General features: G+C 36.4%; 2 protein-coding genes across 6 annotated transcripts in view; one reads left to right on the forward strand and one right to left on the reverse strand.

The window, feature by feature from the left end:
* Positions 1-14,569, forward strand: part of TFB1M (transcription factor B1, mitochondrial) — a 37,695-nt gene that overhangs the window by 9,487 nt on the left and 13,639 nt on the right. For all 5 annotated transcript variants that reach the window (XR_006180211.1, XR_006180218.1, XR_006180215.1 and 2 more), the window contains 2 exons: positions 1,626-1,745; positions 12,354-12,481. Coding sequence is in view for 2 of the 5 variants with exons in the window: in XM_042877183.1 (XP_042733117.1) it covers positions 1,626-1,745; positions 12,354-12,481 (248 nt within the window). In the remaining 3 variants the exon portion in view is untranslated. The remainder of the gene's footprint in view (positions 1-1,625; positions 1,746-12,353; positions 12,482-14,569) is intronic.
* On the reverse strand, positions 5,508-8,274 carry CLDN20 (claudin 20). The gene is made up of 2 exons (XM_042877195.1): positions 8,166-8,274; positions 5,508-6,256 (listed from the first exon to the last, which is right to left on the reverse strand). Exons 1-2 carry the CDS (start codon positions 8,272-8,274, stop codon positions 5,508-5,510), a joined length of 858 nt encoding a protein of 285 aa, XP_042733129.1.

A 14,569-nucleotide genomic window follows, 5' to 3' on the forward strand; every position in this document is an offset into this window, starting at 1 on the left:
GTTATGTTCCAGAATCAGTGTTTTGATTCCTGCCTTGAAATTTTTGTAGAACTTAGATACAAAAATGTTGCCTAGTTAGCTGAACTTCTGACATGGTTGACTTACTGCAGTTTCAGATGCTATCCACATTTTAAAGGTAAATACAAAGAAAATTTTGAGAGCTAAGGGAGAAACAACCCAACTACCTAAATAGCTCAGGTTACAGAATTACTGTTCGTAGCATTTTTGCAAAGTGCCATACCCATGTATGCTCCTGCCAATGCGATTGAAGTAATTTGTTACTGCCCAGAGGTGGATGTTCTTAAGTTATTCCCTCCGTAAACTGAGAGGCAGGAACTAAGCCTGAGTCTTGTTTTCATGGAAAGTAGACTTGCTTGTTTGAATTGGCATTTGAAGAGCTGTAAGTGCTGTCCATTTTATTTCCATTGCAGAATTAAGGACGTGTGTATCTGATTGCTTTTTTTTTTTTGTTAGATTTTTTAATCAGTTTTGTTTTTTTTTGTTTTCTTTTTATTTATTTATTTTTAATAAGTTTTCTCTGAAGCAATAAAAGGTAGTTTGAAGAGCTCATGTAGGCTGAAAGAATCTCTGAGTTTGCTTTCTGAGAAATTGTTGGAAAGGATTTTATTTGTTCCATGCTGATACTTAAACTGCCTTTTAGGAGACTTGTTGGAAAAAGAGGGAAAAAAAAAATAAAAAAGAGAAAAACTTGAGCAATGGGTTTTGTTTTTCTGACATAGTTTGAGCAGTATTTTATCAGCATGAATTTCACATGAAGCTATGTAACGTACAGATGTTATTAGATATGTAAACTGCTCCTTTTTTAAAAAATTAAGGTAGTTGTAAATAAGATGAGAAATCTTCAAAATTCAGTTGTTACCTGTAACCATTTGAGAGATGTTTTACTGAGAGTTTTTTTGTTTGAGTCTTGTTTTTGCTAGCGAGACAAGCAGGTAGTGTTTCATGCCAGCTTATGAAAGTGTAGAAAACCTCTTTTGTCTGGGTGACTTTTTGATAACCTTTGTAAGAAATTCCATGGGAAAATTAGAGAGCTGCTAACTGAACTTTAAGTATTAAATGCTTGTATTGCTAGGTATCTAAACCTAAGTAGATTAGACAACCTTGCATACATAGTAAGCATGGATGAGTTTATAACAAAGAAATTTTGTTTAGTATCTGATTTTGAGTTTATGGAGCTTTAATTTTGGATAAAAAAAAGGAAAAAGAAAAAAAAGATCCACAAACAGTGGAAGGGAAGAATGTGAAAATATTATCAGCCAGCACTGTTTTGATTTGAATTCTGCAGTGACATTGGTTTAGTCTTCTCATGTTCCCATACAAAATTATGTTGACCTTTAGTAAGTTCTGCAGAAGTTCAAGGAGCTCCTTTCTGTGTGCTTTTGATTGAAGGACTGGGATTGTAAATTAGCATGATGTCATGATGAAATGATATTACATAGGATAATATAGTTCAAGACGATTCAGGCTTAAACTCTGATGTGTGCTCTTAAGAGTTAGTTGTTTTTTTTAATTTGTCCTTGATTATAGTGATAATCAAGCTTTTGTGTAATTGGCAGTTTTGTCCATTCAGTTTCACTAATTCACGTGTTTTGATTCTTCAACAGAGGCTTACTGCTAATACAGGAGGCAAGCAACGTAGCAGACTGTCCATCATGTCTCAGCATCTCTGCACTGTTGAGAACTGTTTTGTAATACCAGGCCAAGCCTTTGTTCCAAAGCCAGATGTAAGTTTTGTTATGTTCTTCTGATTTTATTGTTAACTTTTCAGTTAGGCACTCTGTCTGATTTTCAGGCAGGAAAGCAGTTGGGTCCTCAATTCAGCATCTCCACACTACTAAGTAGACTGTTTGTGGTATGCGTGAAAGTGAAACATCCATGGCTCAAGAGCATTCTTTTCTTTTTGGTTACTGAGAACTTGTGCTTTGATGTTCAAGTCTATTTGCATGATCACTGTAATTCTTTGGGTGTTTGTGGAATTTTAAATTTCGTGGCAGGATAGTTTGCTAGAATTGCAGCATCTTTGAAAAGCTAATTATTTTACAATTGCAGTTATAGACAGTTTAAAACTGCCTGGAAAATTTGTTGAGTCTTCTGAAACACCCTTATTAATAAAAGCTTTTCAAATGCCACTGATAACTATTTTTACCGTGTCTGTGGTCTGTGTATTTCACCTTACTCATCTTCAGCATTTTGAACTCCCTCATGTTTGCTGTACTACTTAGTCACCTACATCCCACTCCCTGTTTAAAAAAGTAACCATGTTTTCTCTATTTTGTCTGTTCTTTAGAGGAGAAAAGTGTCTTTACTATCCTCTTATTTCCTGCTACTATTTTTTGTTGTTTTAATAAATCCATTAGGATAACAGGAATCAAGAATGCAAAAATTAAACTGCATTTTGATCACAGATCTACCTTTTTTTCTTCTTTTTCTTTTTGTAAAAGTGTGTGCATGACAATAAGTAGGATCTGTTTGCCATGAGTGCACATGGACATTTACTTGCTCCTTCTGAGTTTCTCTTAAAATGGTTGGTTTGGCTCTTAAGTAAATCATCCTTTCCCTTTCTCACAGTCTCTCTGTGGGTTGTTTTATTCTTCAGTCATATCTCTCGAGAACCTATAGAAGGTTATTCTCTTTCTCTTATTATATTGAATTTTACAGGCTATGTCTGTGCATATTCTGATGACGATGTAGAATTCCTTTACTGTTTTTTTTTTTTAAACAAGTAACTGTCCAGACGTGTTGCACTATTATTTGTGACAACAAATCTTCACTATTGTGAAGAAAAACGGCCATTCATGTGACTTTTTTTTTTTGCTTTACATTTTTGTTTGCATTTGTTTGTATTTGTTTTGTGATTTTCTAGCCCTCCTTTTTTTTTTTTTTCCAATAATATTATCATATTATTAATCTGAATGTTAAGTATGTGAAGTATTGTACAATAAGACTAAAATTTGGATTTTGTGGATGTAGTATGAGAACATATTAGAGCTGCAGTGAAAAATATTGTGCCATCTGTGTCTCAGCGCTGGGTAGCTGTAACTGAAATTCCCATTTTCCTGTACTGAATAGGCTTCAATTGACTGAGAGGGAAAGATAACTCCATGAAGGTGTGACAACTGTCTGAGTGTAAGCAAATCCTATAATCAGTTGTTGCTTAGTTGAATAAGGACCTCACAAAAAGGCAGTACTGCTAAACTCAAACATGTAATTATTTAATATATTTATTTGATTTACAGCAAATACAAATTACATTGCAAGAGCAGATAATGCAAGCTTTTCAGGAAGACCTGACACCCGTTGCACTGTACTTTGTTTCCTTCTAACTCCTGTTGTAGCTTCATCTCCTGTTTTGTTTATTTATTTTGGACTGAAATGGTTTGAGGTGTCACTGTTGCTGATAGAACCTTTGCCTTCAAAGAAAGGTCTTGCAGGTGTTGTGAATAATGCAGCTGTGTACCTGCCTTTTGTTTCACAGGTATCCAAAGAAGTTCAGGTACTTCTGTGTAAAGTTTTAGAAAGAAAAATGTGTTGCTTATGTAATTGAAAAATACTTCATTTTGCTTGGAGTATGGAATTGTTACATTTTTCGTATGTATAAACATCTTTGGTTTCTGTTTTATGAATGTCAGTTTTCATTCACGTACGTTACCAGTGATCACAGCATAGTGTTGTGTCAGGCCCCAAAGAAAAGGTGGAGAAGAATGGTTTCTGGGAACGAGTTGTCTACCTCATTTGCTCAGTGAATGAATAATATTTTAACAATATCTATGAATACTGAGTCATAATGGGCTTCTGTTTTATGAACAAGATGGTGCTGCAAAGCATTCTGTCTTAATGATGAGCAAAAAGCCAAATTTTCTTTGCTTATGTCTCTGCAGTATTAAGTAACTGCTGATAAAAGTAGTAGGCATAGTACAAAAGAAGCTCCCTGATGAATAGATAAGAAACTTCAAATGGCTACGTAACACTAGTAATAAGAGCAAGATGAAGTTTGAAATTTCTTTCAGAGAATGCAGACAGTAGAATGAAGACTTTACATTATTGGATATAAAGCATTTGACTTTCTAAAACGCTGTAACAGAAGATTTTACTTTTTCCAACAAACATTAGATAGATAGATAACATTATGGGCTCTTTATACTGTTCTTGGAAATTTGGGATAATAAAACAAGAACTGAAAGTTGCATATAAATATACCAAATAAATAGCAGTTGGTTTTGTTTGAAGACTTGTCCAAAGTTGTAGCATTCCTGAATTTAAGGGTCTGCACCATATCCTCTTACCTGTGCTAACAAATGGGCATCAATTTGATTCCTGTTCAGTAAAATGTTTAAACAGGACATCTGCCAGTGAACATTGACAAACAAAATCAGTTTGTTGAAAGAAAAGGTTAAAGGATCTAAGATAAGCAATCAAATTAAAAGAGTTAACATATACATTTAAGTGTAATAGCATTCTCTTATCATTATTGTATATTACATTTTACACTAATAAGATATCTGGGACTGGGCCTGAAACATACCTTAGTGGAACAATTGAAAGCACCTGTAAAGTTCTTTTAGAAGGCCAAAAGCATTCAAAGCAATAAATGGTAGCTGAAGGCCAAATGCTTCTGGATTTCTCATGTAAAAAGATAAACAGTTTGTATCCCACATTACAGTTTTCATAGTCAGAGTTACATTTCAGTTGTACTGCTCCTCAAATCTAACACTTGTGATAGATTAGCAGCAATTGAAGAGTGCCCAATTGGCATTGCTTTAACAGTAATAAATGAAACCCACAGCAGGTGGCAGTTTAGGGGGTGAGAGATGATTTTGGCAGCATCTGAATGATACCACTGATTTTGCTTCCTAATATGTAAATCCTGTGCAGCTAAGGTTGGGAGTGCAGGTTTGTGTTATTGGTTTGGTGGTCTTCTTTTTTGTATTGGGCAATTTATTTCTTTTTTGCTTTTTATTGTTGTTGTTTAGGAAATCTAAATGTTACTATGACAATTTAGAACAAAAAATGAAAGGCAGATGTGTCCCTTACATAGAAATTGTTGAATTAAGCTTCTTGGACAGAGAATGGTTGCTTTTTTTCCTTGCATCATAATTAAAGAGAAAAAGGTAAAATACCATATAGAGCATTCTGTTACCAGTGGCCTGATTTCACTAAATTGAAGTGTCTTTGCTGTAACAAGCGATCAGTACATTAAATGTACTGTTGCTTGTGCTGAAATAATTTATTTTTCTTCAGTAAATCTTACTTGGAAAGTCAAAGAAAATGGTTTGAGATGTCAGTCAAAAAAGTACTCTTGCAGCAGACTCAGGGATTGCTTCGTAACTTGTTCTTTTTGCTGATATTGCTAAGAGGAAAATATCTTATGTAAATATAATTGCAGCCCAGATGTAAGAAAATTTAGGTGTTACACATTCTTTAAAATAATCAGAGTACACTTAGCATTAAAAAAAAAAAAAAGCCTCGATGGATAAAAACAATGGTATTTACACGTAGTCCTTCAGGTTGTAACCTGTATTGCTCTCCTGCAATGTGGGTGGGAGATGCTGCTGCTTTGGAGGATAAATCCATGCTCCTTGCTGCTTTTTAAAGCAGGAAGTACAGAAAATCGCACCTGCAACAAGCAGAAACCCTGCTGAAATGAATCCTATATAAACCGCTCCTCCTGGTTCGTGTTTACTGCTCTCTGGAATGGTCCGGTCCAGAAAATTGGAAATGATTTCTCTCGTGTACCAAGATGTTGGTACTAATCCAAAAATTCCTGCGAGAATGAAGCAGACTCCTCCAGCAAAACAAGTGTGACTTTTGCTGTCGGTGTCCCCTCCCAACTTTGTGCATTTCATTCCAACTGTAGTGATGCAGATCCCAAAGGTTGATAGGATGCAAGACAGTACCATGGTGGTTCGTGCAGTCTGGATGTAGATGGGGAGAGACAGAACGGAGTATTTCAGGGTGCAGCTGAACATCCCGGTGCTGTACCACGTGCAGTCCATCCACAGTCCTTGCATCTGCGTTATAGCCGTTATGATGTTGGAACCAACATCTGCATTTACCTTCCAGTTCGGTAGCAAGGTGGCTGCGATGTCTCCAAAAACGCCAAACAAAGCCAGCATAAAAGCAAAGAACTGCAGACCAGCTGATGCCATGCTTATCTGCTGTCCCCTTTTGTCTGCCCGCTTCTCTCTTGTAAATGCGTGTAACTGGGTGGTAGCTTCGTAGCCAAGGCTGTAGCTGGCTGTGGGATACAGAGGAGGGGGAGGAGAAGTACAGAGAGAAAGAAAAAGAAATCAACAAACAAAAAAAGCTTGCATTTAAAATCAGAGCTATGTGAATGAGTAACTGAACGTGACCCTGCAAGCAGATGAGAGCAGCTGAGCCACTGTATGCAAGGCACTTGGTCCTCAGTGATAACAAATGGACAGTGTTTTAGCATTGCCTGTGAGGGGGAGCTACTCTGCCATACGTGATTGCAAGCTACCAAACAAAACATGGTTTACCAGAGTGGTGTTCAGTGGTAGTATCAGATTACAGGCTTACTGACAACTACACATTGTAAGTGGGACATTAGAAACTTGCAGATTATCAGCCATTGTGGAAAAATATTGTTGTGGAAAAATATTGTGGTGAAAGATATGTTGTACGCTCAGCATTCCTTCCGTAAGCATGTTGATGACTGTAGCTGTCGCTCCTGTTGACAGTTTTTTAGCGAAGAGCACTGATGATCATATCTGTCACTTATAGTTCCAAGCAACCCTTTATTTCAGTTCTTTAAATACTTGTGTTCTTTTCTTTGCTTTAATAACTTTTCTTTAATAATTTTTTTTTAAAGGAAAGTGAAATGGTGCTCAGTTTTGCTGTATTTTCGCAATTAAGTCATATCAGAACATATCAGAATAACTTATTCATTTTCACTTAAGTGATTCTCAGTCCTCAACATAGACAAGCAGTCTTAGCAAATCTGTCTTAGGAATGAATATGATGTGCTTTTGTCTATAAAGTGAAATACTATTTTTAATACTCATATGGCACTACTTAGTTGTGTAACAGCATTTTTTTTAAATCAGAAACCTATCTGAAATAATCTGCAAATTTGTCTCACGGTGGCACTTCATAAAATTGGTTAAAAAGCAGAAATGCTGTTCTTGTTTTAAAGGCTGAATTTCACATAGTAGATTAGAACATGTAGTTGTTAGGAAGCACCTGTGAAGATAGAATTGTTGCTGTTACAGCAGTGGGACAGTTGAGATAGCAGAGACAGAAGAACAGTTTGAAACTTGTGATGAGGATTAGAAAAGATGTCCTGCATTTAGACTGGGGCTGGATAGTAGGCAGTTCTTGTTTTCTACCACTATGGTAAAGAAAGGGCAGTCCTTGCATTTCCTCAGACGTTCTGGCTGAATATGAACAGTAATATTGGATTTGGTCTTTAGCAATGAACATTTTTGAAAAGTCGTAATAATAGTGGATACAGTTGAAATGAGTGGTGCACAAAATAACTGTAGCATTGTAAGCTTATTTCATATTTTTATGTGTAAGACAGCAAGCTTTTGATCAGTATGTCATTAGTGGCATTACATATCAAGTAATTCTCTAATTCTGTAGTATAGGATTACTCATAAGCTAGAATTTATATATTGAACTTAATTCAGGTAATTTTTCAAGTATGTGCTCTGTCCAGCATAAATGTATGTATATATCAAATGATTATATTTCAGGTGAATATGATAACAGCTAACCTATTTAAAAACCTTATTTCCAAGTCTTGCCTATTTCGAAATTCTGTCATTTTGTTCAGACTGTGAAGAGCTCCTTTGGCAAATACGTATCTTTCTTTTTGTATCGGGCCCACGGGAAAGATGGCTTATCTTCCTTTTGCAGAAGGAACTGACATTTTCCTGATAGCTCAGAAGTCATTCAGAATCTTCTGGAAGCTCTCACTAGGACCTAGAGTTAGCCTTTTTATTGTTTCATTTTTAACATTTCAGCTACAGCATGCACACACAAACCCAAAGCACTGCAAATGGTAGTCACGCTTTATAATTAATGGGATGAACTGAATTAAAGGTATGATAAATTCAAGTATAAGCACTGAAAGTGTAATAGAAGATACAGTTATCATGCATTCCTGTTCATGTAACACTTACTGCTGGTTGTGAGATCTGAGATGTTTTCTTCACTGTCGATGTCCTCAAAAAATAGGGTTTCACCTGAATGGGACTGTCCCTTCTCATATAAAACTGCATTGGCATTCATTAACAAAATTTCTTGGAGTGTTGTTTTTTCTCTTCTCTACAGCAAGTGCTGTACTGTTGTTTGTTCCCTCTCTTAGTTCCATCTACCAGAGAATAAAGGAGTACTTTGTTTAATGAGTTTTGTTTGACAAACACTTAGAAAGGGAAAGCAAAGAGATTATAGAGAAAAATACGTGGAGGCTCTTAGTGCTAAATGCATAACAATATCCAACTGCTTTGATTAAAGCTGCCAACAGGGATTAAAAGGAAAGAATAAAATCATAAAAATCCAAAAACTCTATAGACTTACGAATTTGGGCTGGATATGATTCATTTAAGTTGATCTGGGAGCTGTAGAGCTGTTTTCTCTCATTATTTTTTTTTCTTCATTTTTTCATCACATGTAATCTTATTATGAGTTTAAACTTCCTAGGAAAGAACTATGCAATGTATTTTAATTTCTAATTGGAACAGCAGCACATTTCTCTTCAGCTACAGGTTTTGCTTGTCTGTCCTTGGTAGCTTTCGCCTTCCGTAGGACATCCTTTACTCTTTAGCTTTCCATTATATATAAAAGAATGAAGGGATAAAGCTGCTCTAAAGCTTATATGATAATTGCAGCGTATTGGTGAAATGGCCTCAACAAGTCAGGGTAAGAAATCATGAAGCTGGGAGAAAAGCCTTTCTGATTGTCACAGTGATATAACCATAGCTTTTGGTTCTGAGTTGTAGTTTCGCATGTCCACATCTGTGTTTCAAAAGATTCTTGGAGAGTAGAATTGTTTTATTTTCATTTGCCAGTGAAGAATGTTCTACATCCTCAGGTTTGTCTCTGTAAATATCTGGTCAGTTGTCACATCCAAGAGAAGTTTCTCTGTTCCCAGATAAGCACAGGTGTGATGATTCAGGAGCTGCAGTATGAGCTGATGTAATGGGTGAACACTGGTACAATGTATTCAGTTGTTCTTAAGGATTTTTCTGCTTGTCAGGAGCTTTCTACAGTGCTGAGCAAACTGATATGAGCTGCTGTAAATATCAAAATTAGTGGATAACGCATGCAGAAATGCACACAATGTCTCATACATTTGGAATGCTTTGGAGCAGAGAATGCGTGGTCCACAGCATGATTTCGTTAGGCTCTTGGAAGGCATTTGTGGTGCCCTCACAACACTCTTGAAAGAGACCGTTGCAGAGTAAAGAGGAAAGGTAAAGAGGAAAGGTCTCATCAGGGAGAAATGGTTGGCTAGAAGATTAGGTATGAGTAGATAGATAGAAATAAATGGTCAGTGGAATTGTACAGCAAATCTAAGCAAATGCTTGTGCTGTGTAGCCTAAAGAGTCTGGAAAAAATGTGAAGATGTAAGATTTTTTGCTCACAAAAATCATGAGAGTAGTAAAGATGGGGTTTAACTTTGAAAAATTGTAAAGGGACCTTTATAGTGCTACTGATTGGATGATAAAATAGCAAATGAATGAAGCTTTAATGCATAGGACGTGACAGGCAAGGGGAAGAGCACTGCTCACGTGTGTGCAGTAGCTGTCTCTGAATTCATCAACCTGAAATGAGGTTTTATAGGAAAGTTCACTGTGTTGCTTTAAAAAGCCTCATCTTAGTGACTCTTCGCTCCATCAAAAAAAAAGTGGTGAGTAAAGTAGTCAGATTATGAGTCATCCAGTGCCTCTTCGTTCTGGAGCAATGCTCCTTGTGAGGAGATCTGTGTTAAAGAACTGAGAACTATCCTTGGGAAGGAAGCTCATCTTTTCCAGTATGGTAATAAGAAGTTGTATATAATTGCTCTTAGTGCTGTGCCACAGTTATTTTCTGCTGGAGGGAAAACCAAAGTGAAACCTTCACATCAGAATAAGGGGCTGTGTGATCAGCATACCTGGTGTGAGACTGAATGCTTGCCTGTAGCATACAGACACAGAGCTGGTGCTGAATGCTTGGCTGATAGAGGAGCTGCCTTAGAACTATCTTATTAGGAACTCAGACAGTCCACTTTAATGAAGTGTAATATGTTCTGCTTAGGTTTCAGCTCCCTGCAGGAGAAAATTACAGCTTGGAAAAAGATACATGGGTTTGCTTTTAATACAGGCTTATTGCAAGATACATGTATTACCTATCGTGAGACTTCTGTTGCTAACAGTTAGCTATAATTGTCTCATGTAGGCTCATCTGATTTAGAGCATTGATTTCATCAACAAGGCAACAGACTGAATTACATTGTACTTTGTCACGTGTTCCTCCTGCCTTACTAGAGCATAAACCTTCTTTGTACTTGAATGCTAAAACAGTAAGGGGAGAATAATTGTTACACTATTGACAGTTCAGGATATATCGGTAGGATAATTTTCATATTCATTATTTTATTAGAATTGAGTATTATTTTGAAAATAGTGGTGGGGCAAAAAAAAGAAAGTGTTAGAAATAAAATGATCCTCAGATTAACTTTTGCGTTCTAAGTACTCTTGTGTACTCTGTATTGATTTTCATAATTCTACTCTCTTTTTAATGCGTATTTAAAAGGTTAGCAACAAATAGCTTGGATAATTTTTAAGGAGTGGCCAATTAGAAGTGAAAAGCTTTCCCTGTATCTGTCACTATAGTAACCAGGCAGCTTTCCTGGGGTCCAAATAAATCAGTGTCTGTAATGGAACAAACGCTGAGGAGTGCTGTTTTCTTTCAGAAGCAGAAATTATTGCCTTCCAGCCTCTAGATAGCAAGTTGAGCTGGATTTTTTTTTTCCCCTGAATTTTACACTGTGTTTTTTTTTCTTATCCTTCAGAATTTTATGGTCAAAAATGCAGGTGTCGGGGATCGAAATGTATTGTATTTCTTGACAAAAGCGTAGATAAGTATACATGCATGTAAATAAGTCTTTGGTATTTCTGTGCATGGAGGTGGTTGGTCATGCAAAGGATGTATTTACCCTGTTCAAAAACCTGAAGTGTTCTGACGTTCAGTGTGAGCACAAGTTTTCATTGTGTGCTTGTGCTCTTCCTTACAAGTAGGGGGCTGTGGCAAGTCTAGAAGCCCATGAGAAATTCAGAAACTATTTTTGAGATATGTGCTAATCTCCACAGATTCTGTATACCAGGTTTTTATTTGTTATCTCACTTCTAAATAAGCTCTCGTGACATTTTTTAAGCATTTTTATATTTTAGTCATTAAAGCAGTTTTTCTATCTTAGTCTTGCAAAAAAGTCTAGCTTACAGAAAAAGTGGAAAAGAAAAAAAAAAGGTATATTTCAGGGTGTTTTTATATGATGTAACTATAACTGCATGACATATTGTGTTTTTTATATGTACATCTGTGTATACTGAAGGCAGGATGTTACTTCAGTCTGTTTTCAGACACAAGGGAAGTGGCAGGTCTGTGAACCAAGCTGATATAGGAACTACAAGAGAAAATAACAAATGTGAAAGAGATCTGTGTAGAAACATTCAAATGTAATTTTGGATTAACGGTGATGGTACACAGAGTATGAGTTCATAATTGACTCTGAACACAGAGTTCAACTGTCACTTAAATTGAATGCAGACTTATTTTGATCTGCAATTCCTTTGAATAGATATGAGTTTTAAAATCTTAATATACTGGAAAGTAACTCCTTGGCTCTCATTTTGCCAAAGCCCTAGAGCAACAGAAAATATATGGGGAATAGCTTTGATTTCTAATTATAATACCAATTTTCTCCTGCTGCCCTTCAGCCTGTATATTGAATATTGTCTAATTTGTGTATCATGTCAGAATTGTCTTGTGGAAGGATCTGAAGAAAGAAGTGCTAATTACTTTACGGATGACATGGAAGTTGTGCTGGATGAAGAAAGTGCCATGGGGAAAAAAGCACTAAGTACTAATGGTGTGTGAGCTAATTAGAAATATGTAGATAACCAAGGAAGACTAAAATACTCCAGGGCTTTGAAAGTTAAGCCAAATCAAGTACTGGGGCAGTGGTTTATCACACAGCTGTTACCTGTCACAGTGTTTCCTTGTATTGTCCCTGTTTCTTGACACCTAACCTGCAAACTGTAAAGAAGTACCGTGTCTCAGAGGAATGAATCTGCTCAGGTATCTTGATGTTTTGTTTTTCCTTACAGGTGGATGTGGCAGTGGTGCATTTCACTCCATTGGTGCAACCAAAGATACAGCAGCCGTTTGAGCTAGTAGAAAAAGTGGTTAAAAGTGTTTTTCAATTCAGAAGAAAATACTGCTGCCGCGGAATCCAGTAAGGAACTTGAAGGAAAAATCCTCTATTTTTTGTTTTTATTCACTCTATTTAAATATGCTATTCAATGTTCATCAGATCTTTCAGTTTCAGAACAGAGACAAAATTATGAGCTGAATGCCTCTCTGTTTTTGTTAAATAATAATTACTGTGAATTTTTGTTAGTGTAATTGAAGCTGTTAAAATTACTGGGATAAATTGGTGATCTTTCCAATTTGTATCTCTCCAATAATTGAACAAAATAACAACAAGAACAAAAGCAACTGAAAATCAATAGCATTTGTTGGTTGAGTTAAAAAATGAAAGTCTCAGAATTCTTAACTGACGATTGCAGTCCGTGGAGAGAGAATTCGATCTGTGGGAAATTTTACTTATTTGGAGGGATAGTGTCAAAAGGTCACATTCTTGCTTCTGTGCCCCTATATGGAGTTGTTATTGCCTCTTTAAAAAGCCTTGTGTCTCACTGAGAGAATTTACTAGCTTCTTTAGCCAGTGCAGGAGAACTTCAGTCTGTTCTCCAGGGATCCTGTTAAAACTTGAGCATAGATACATGTCTGACTTGGGATGGGAAAAGCCCTGTGCTGAGCATTGTAGAAATATGCGACAGAGCTCTTTTAGGGAATTTGAGGCATAGAGCTGTAGCTTCATCTAGCTGAAGTTTGCTGGGCATAGTTTTGAAGCAGTTTAGGATGGATAGCACCTTGCTAAACTACAAGGGTTATATGTTGCTGTTTTGAAGGTGAACGTACATAGAATTTTGCCTTCATTTTTTAGATGGAGAAGTGTTTTGTTTGTTCTTGAGGCAGTGAGTGATATTGATGTATGGGATTCAAAACTGAATGCAAATTTGCCTGCAATAAAGTTTGAGTATACATTTGAAATCGGTGAGAGATTGAGATATCCAAACCAGCTAGGTTTGTATTTGATTTACAGTCTTCATGGAGGAGTAGCTTCAGCTGGCAATATAATCAAGAGGCACATGCAATCAGCATATATATGTTACGTAGAATATTTTTGCCAAAGTTTTTTTTTTTAAATTGTGTAATATGAAGTAGCTAACAACGGCTGTACATTCTTTTGTGGCAAGGAGAGCGAGTCTGAACTTCTGAGCATCACATATTCCCTAACAGATTATTGGACTTTAACCCTAGCACGCAGCCAAGAAACACAATCCTCTTACTATTTAGCTGACCTGAAAAAAATGAGCAACTTGTGGTGCATAATTGGGCTGTTACATTACTTGCAAGATACTGTATAGAAACAAGGTAATAGAATGAGTGTACATTTGTGTTTCACTTCTGGGACCTGAGAGAAATGTGGCATGTAAGATTAAACTGTTACATCCAGGAAGCATAAAGCGTAGCAGAAGTTACCACTCATGTATGGACCTTTCATAGTCTGTGTATAAAAGGTTGATTTTTGGCTCAAGGAACGTCTGAAAATAATGGAGATTTCTTTAATCAAGGCCTTGAGGCACACTGCAGCTTAAACCAGGTTGCTCCCAGAGACCCCATCTTCTCTTGTCCTTTTAGACCCCTTTTTAGCTTTGTGTTCTGTCTGTCCACCAAGAGCCAACTTTCAGTTGCACAAAGCCTAGCTTGTCAAAGGCAATCTGGCAGCATTTTAAAGTTTGATGTATGTATGACAACAACAGATAATTGGAAAACTGAGGCATGCTTATCAACCATGTGTCCAGTGCTTTCAGTAGCTTGAACTACTTGTGCTATGCATTTTTGAGGGTCATTAAAAATCACTTGAATTAAGATTTGAGAAGTTGTGAGAGAGAGGCCAATGTAGGTCACAGAGTACAGGGGTTAATTTGGCTATTTATAAACAGTTGATAGAGGAGAAAATGACATCTAGAACTTCAGGCACAATTTCCCATATTAAAATGTGAACAATAATTAATTATTCATTTCCTCTTCCTTGGCTTTTTTTTTTTTTTTTTCTGGCATTGGAATTAAAGTATTAATGAGAAGTTATAATAATACCTGTGCCATTGAAATGAAACAGCCTGAAACAAGTTATGTAGTTTGAACCTGATGTGCTTTGTGTAAAGTTAACTCTATTATTGTTCTTTAAATATTA

Source organism: Lagopus leucura, unplaced genomic scaffold (genome assembly GCF_019238085.1).
Source record: "Lagopus leucura isolate 7727_CA_CO unplaced genomic scaffold, USGS_WTPT01 Super-Scaffold_73, whole genome shotgun sequence".
Lineage (NCBI taxonomy): Eukaryota > Metazoa > Chordata > Aves > Galliformes > Phasianidae > Lagopus > Lagopus leucura.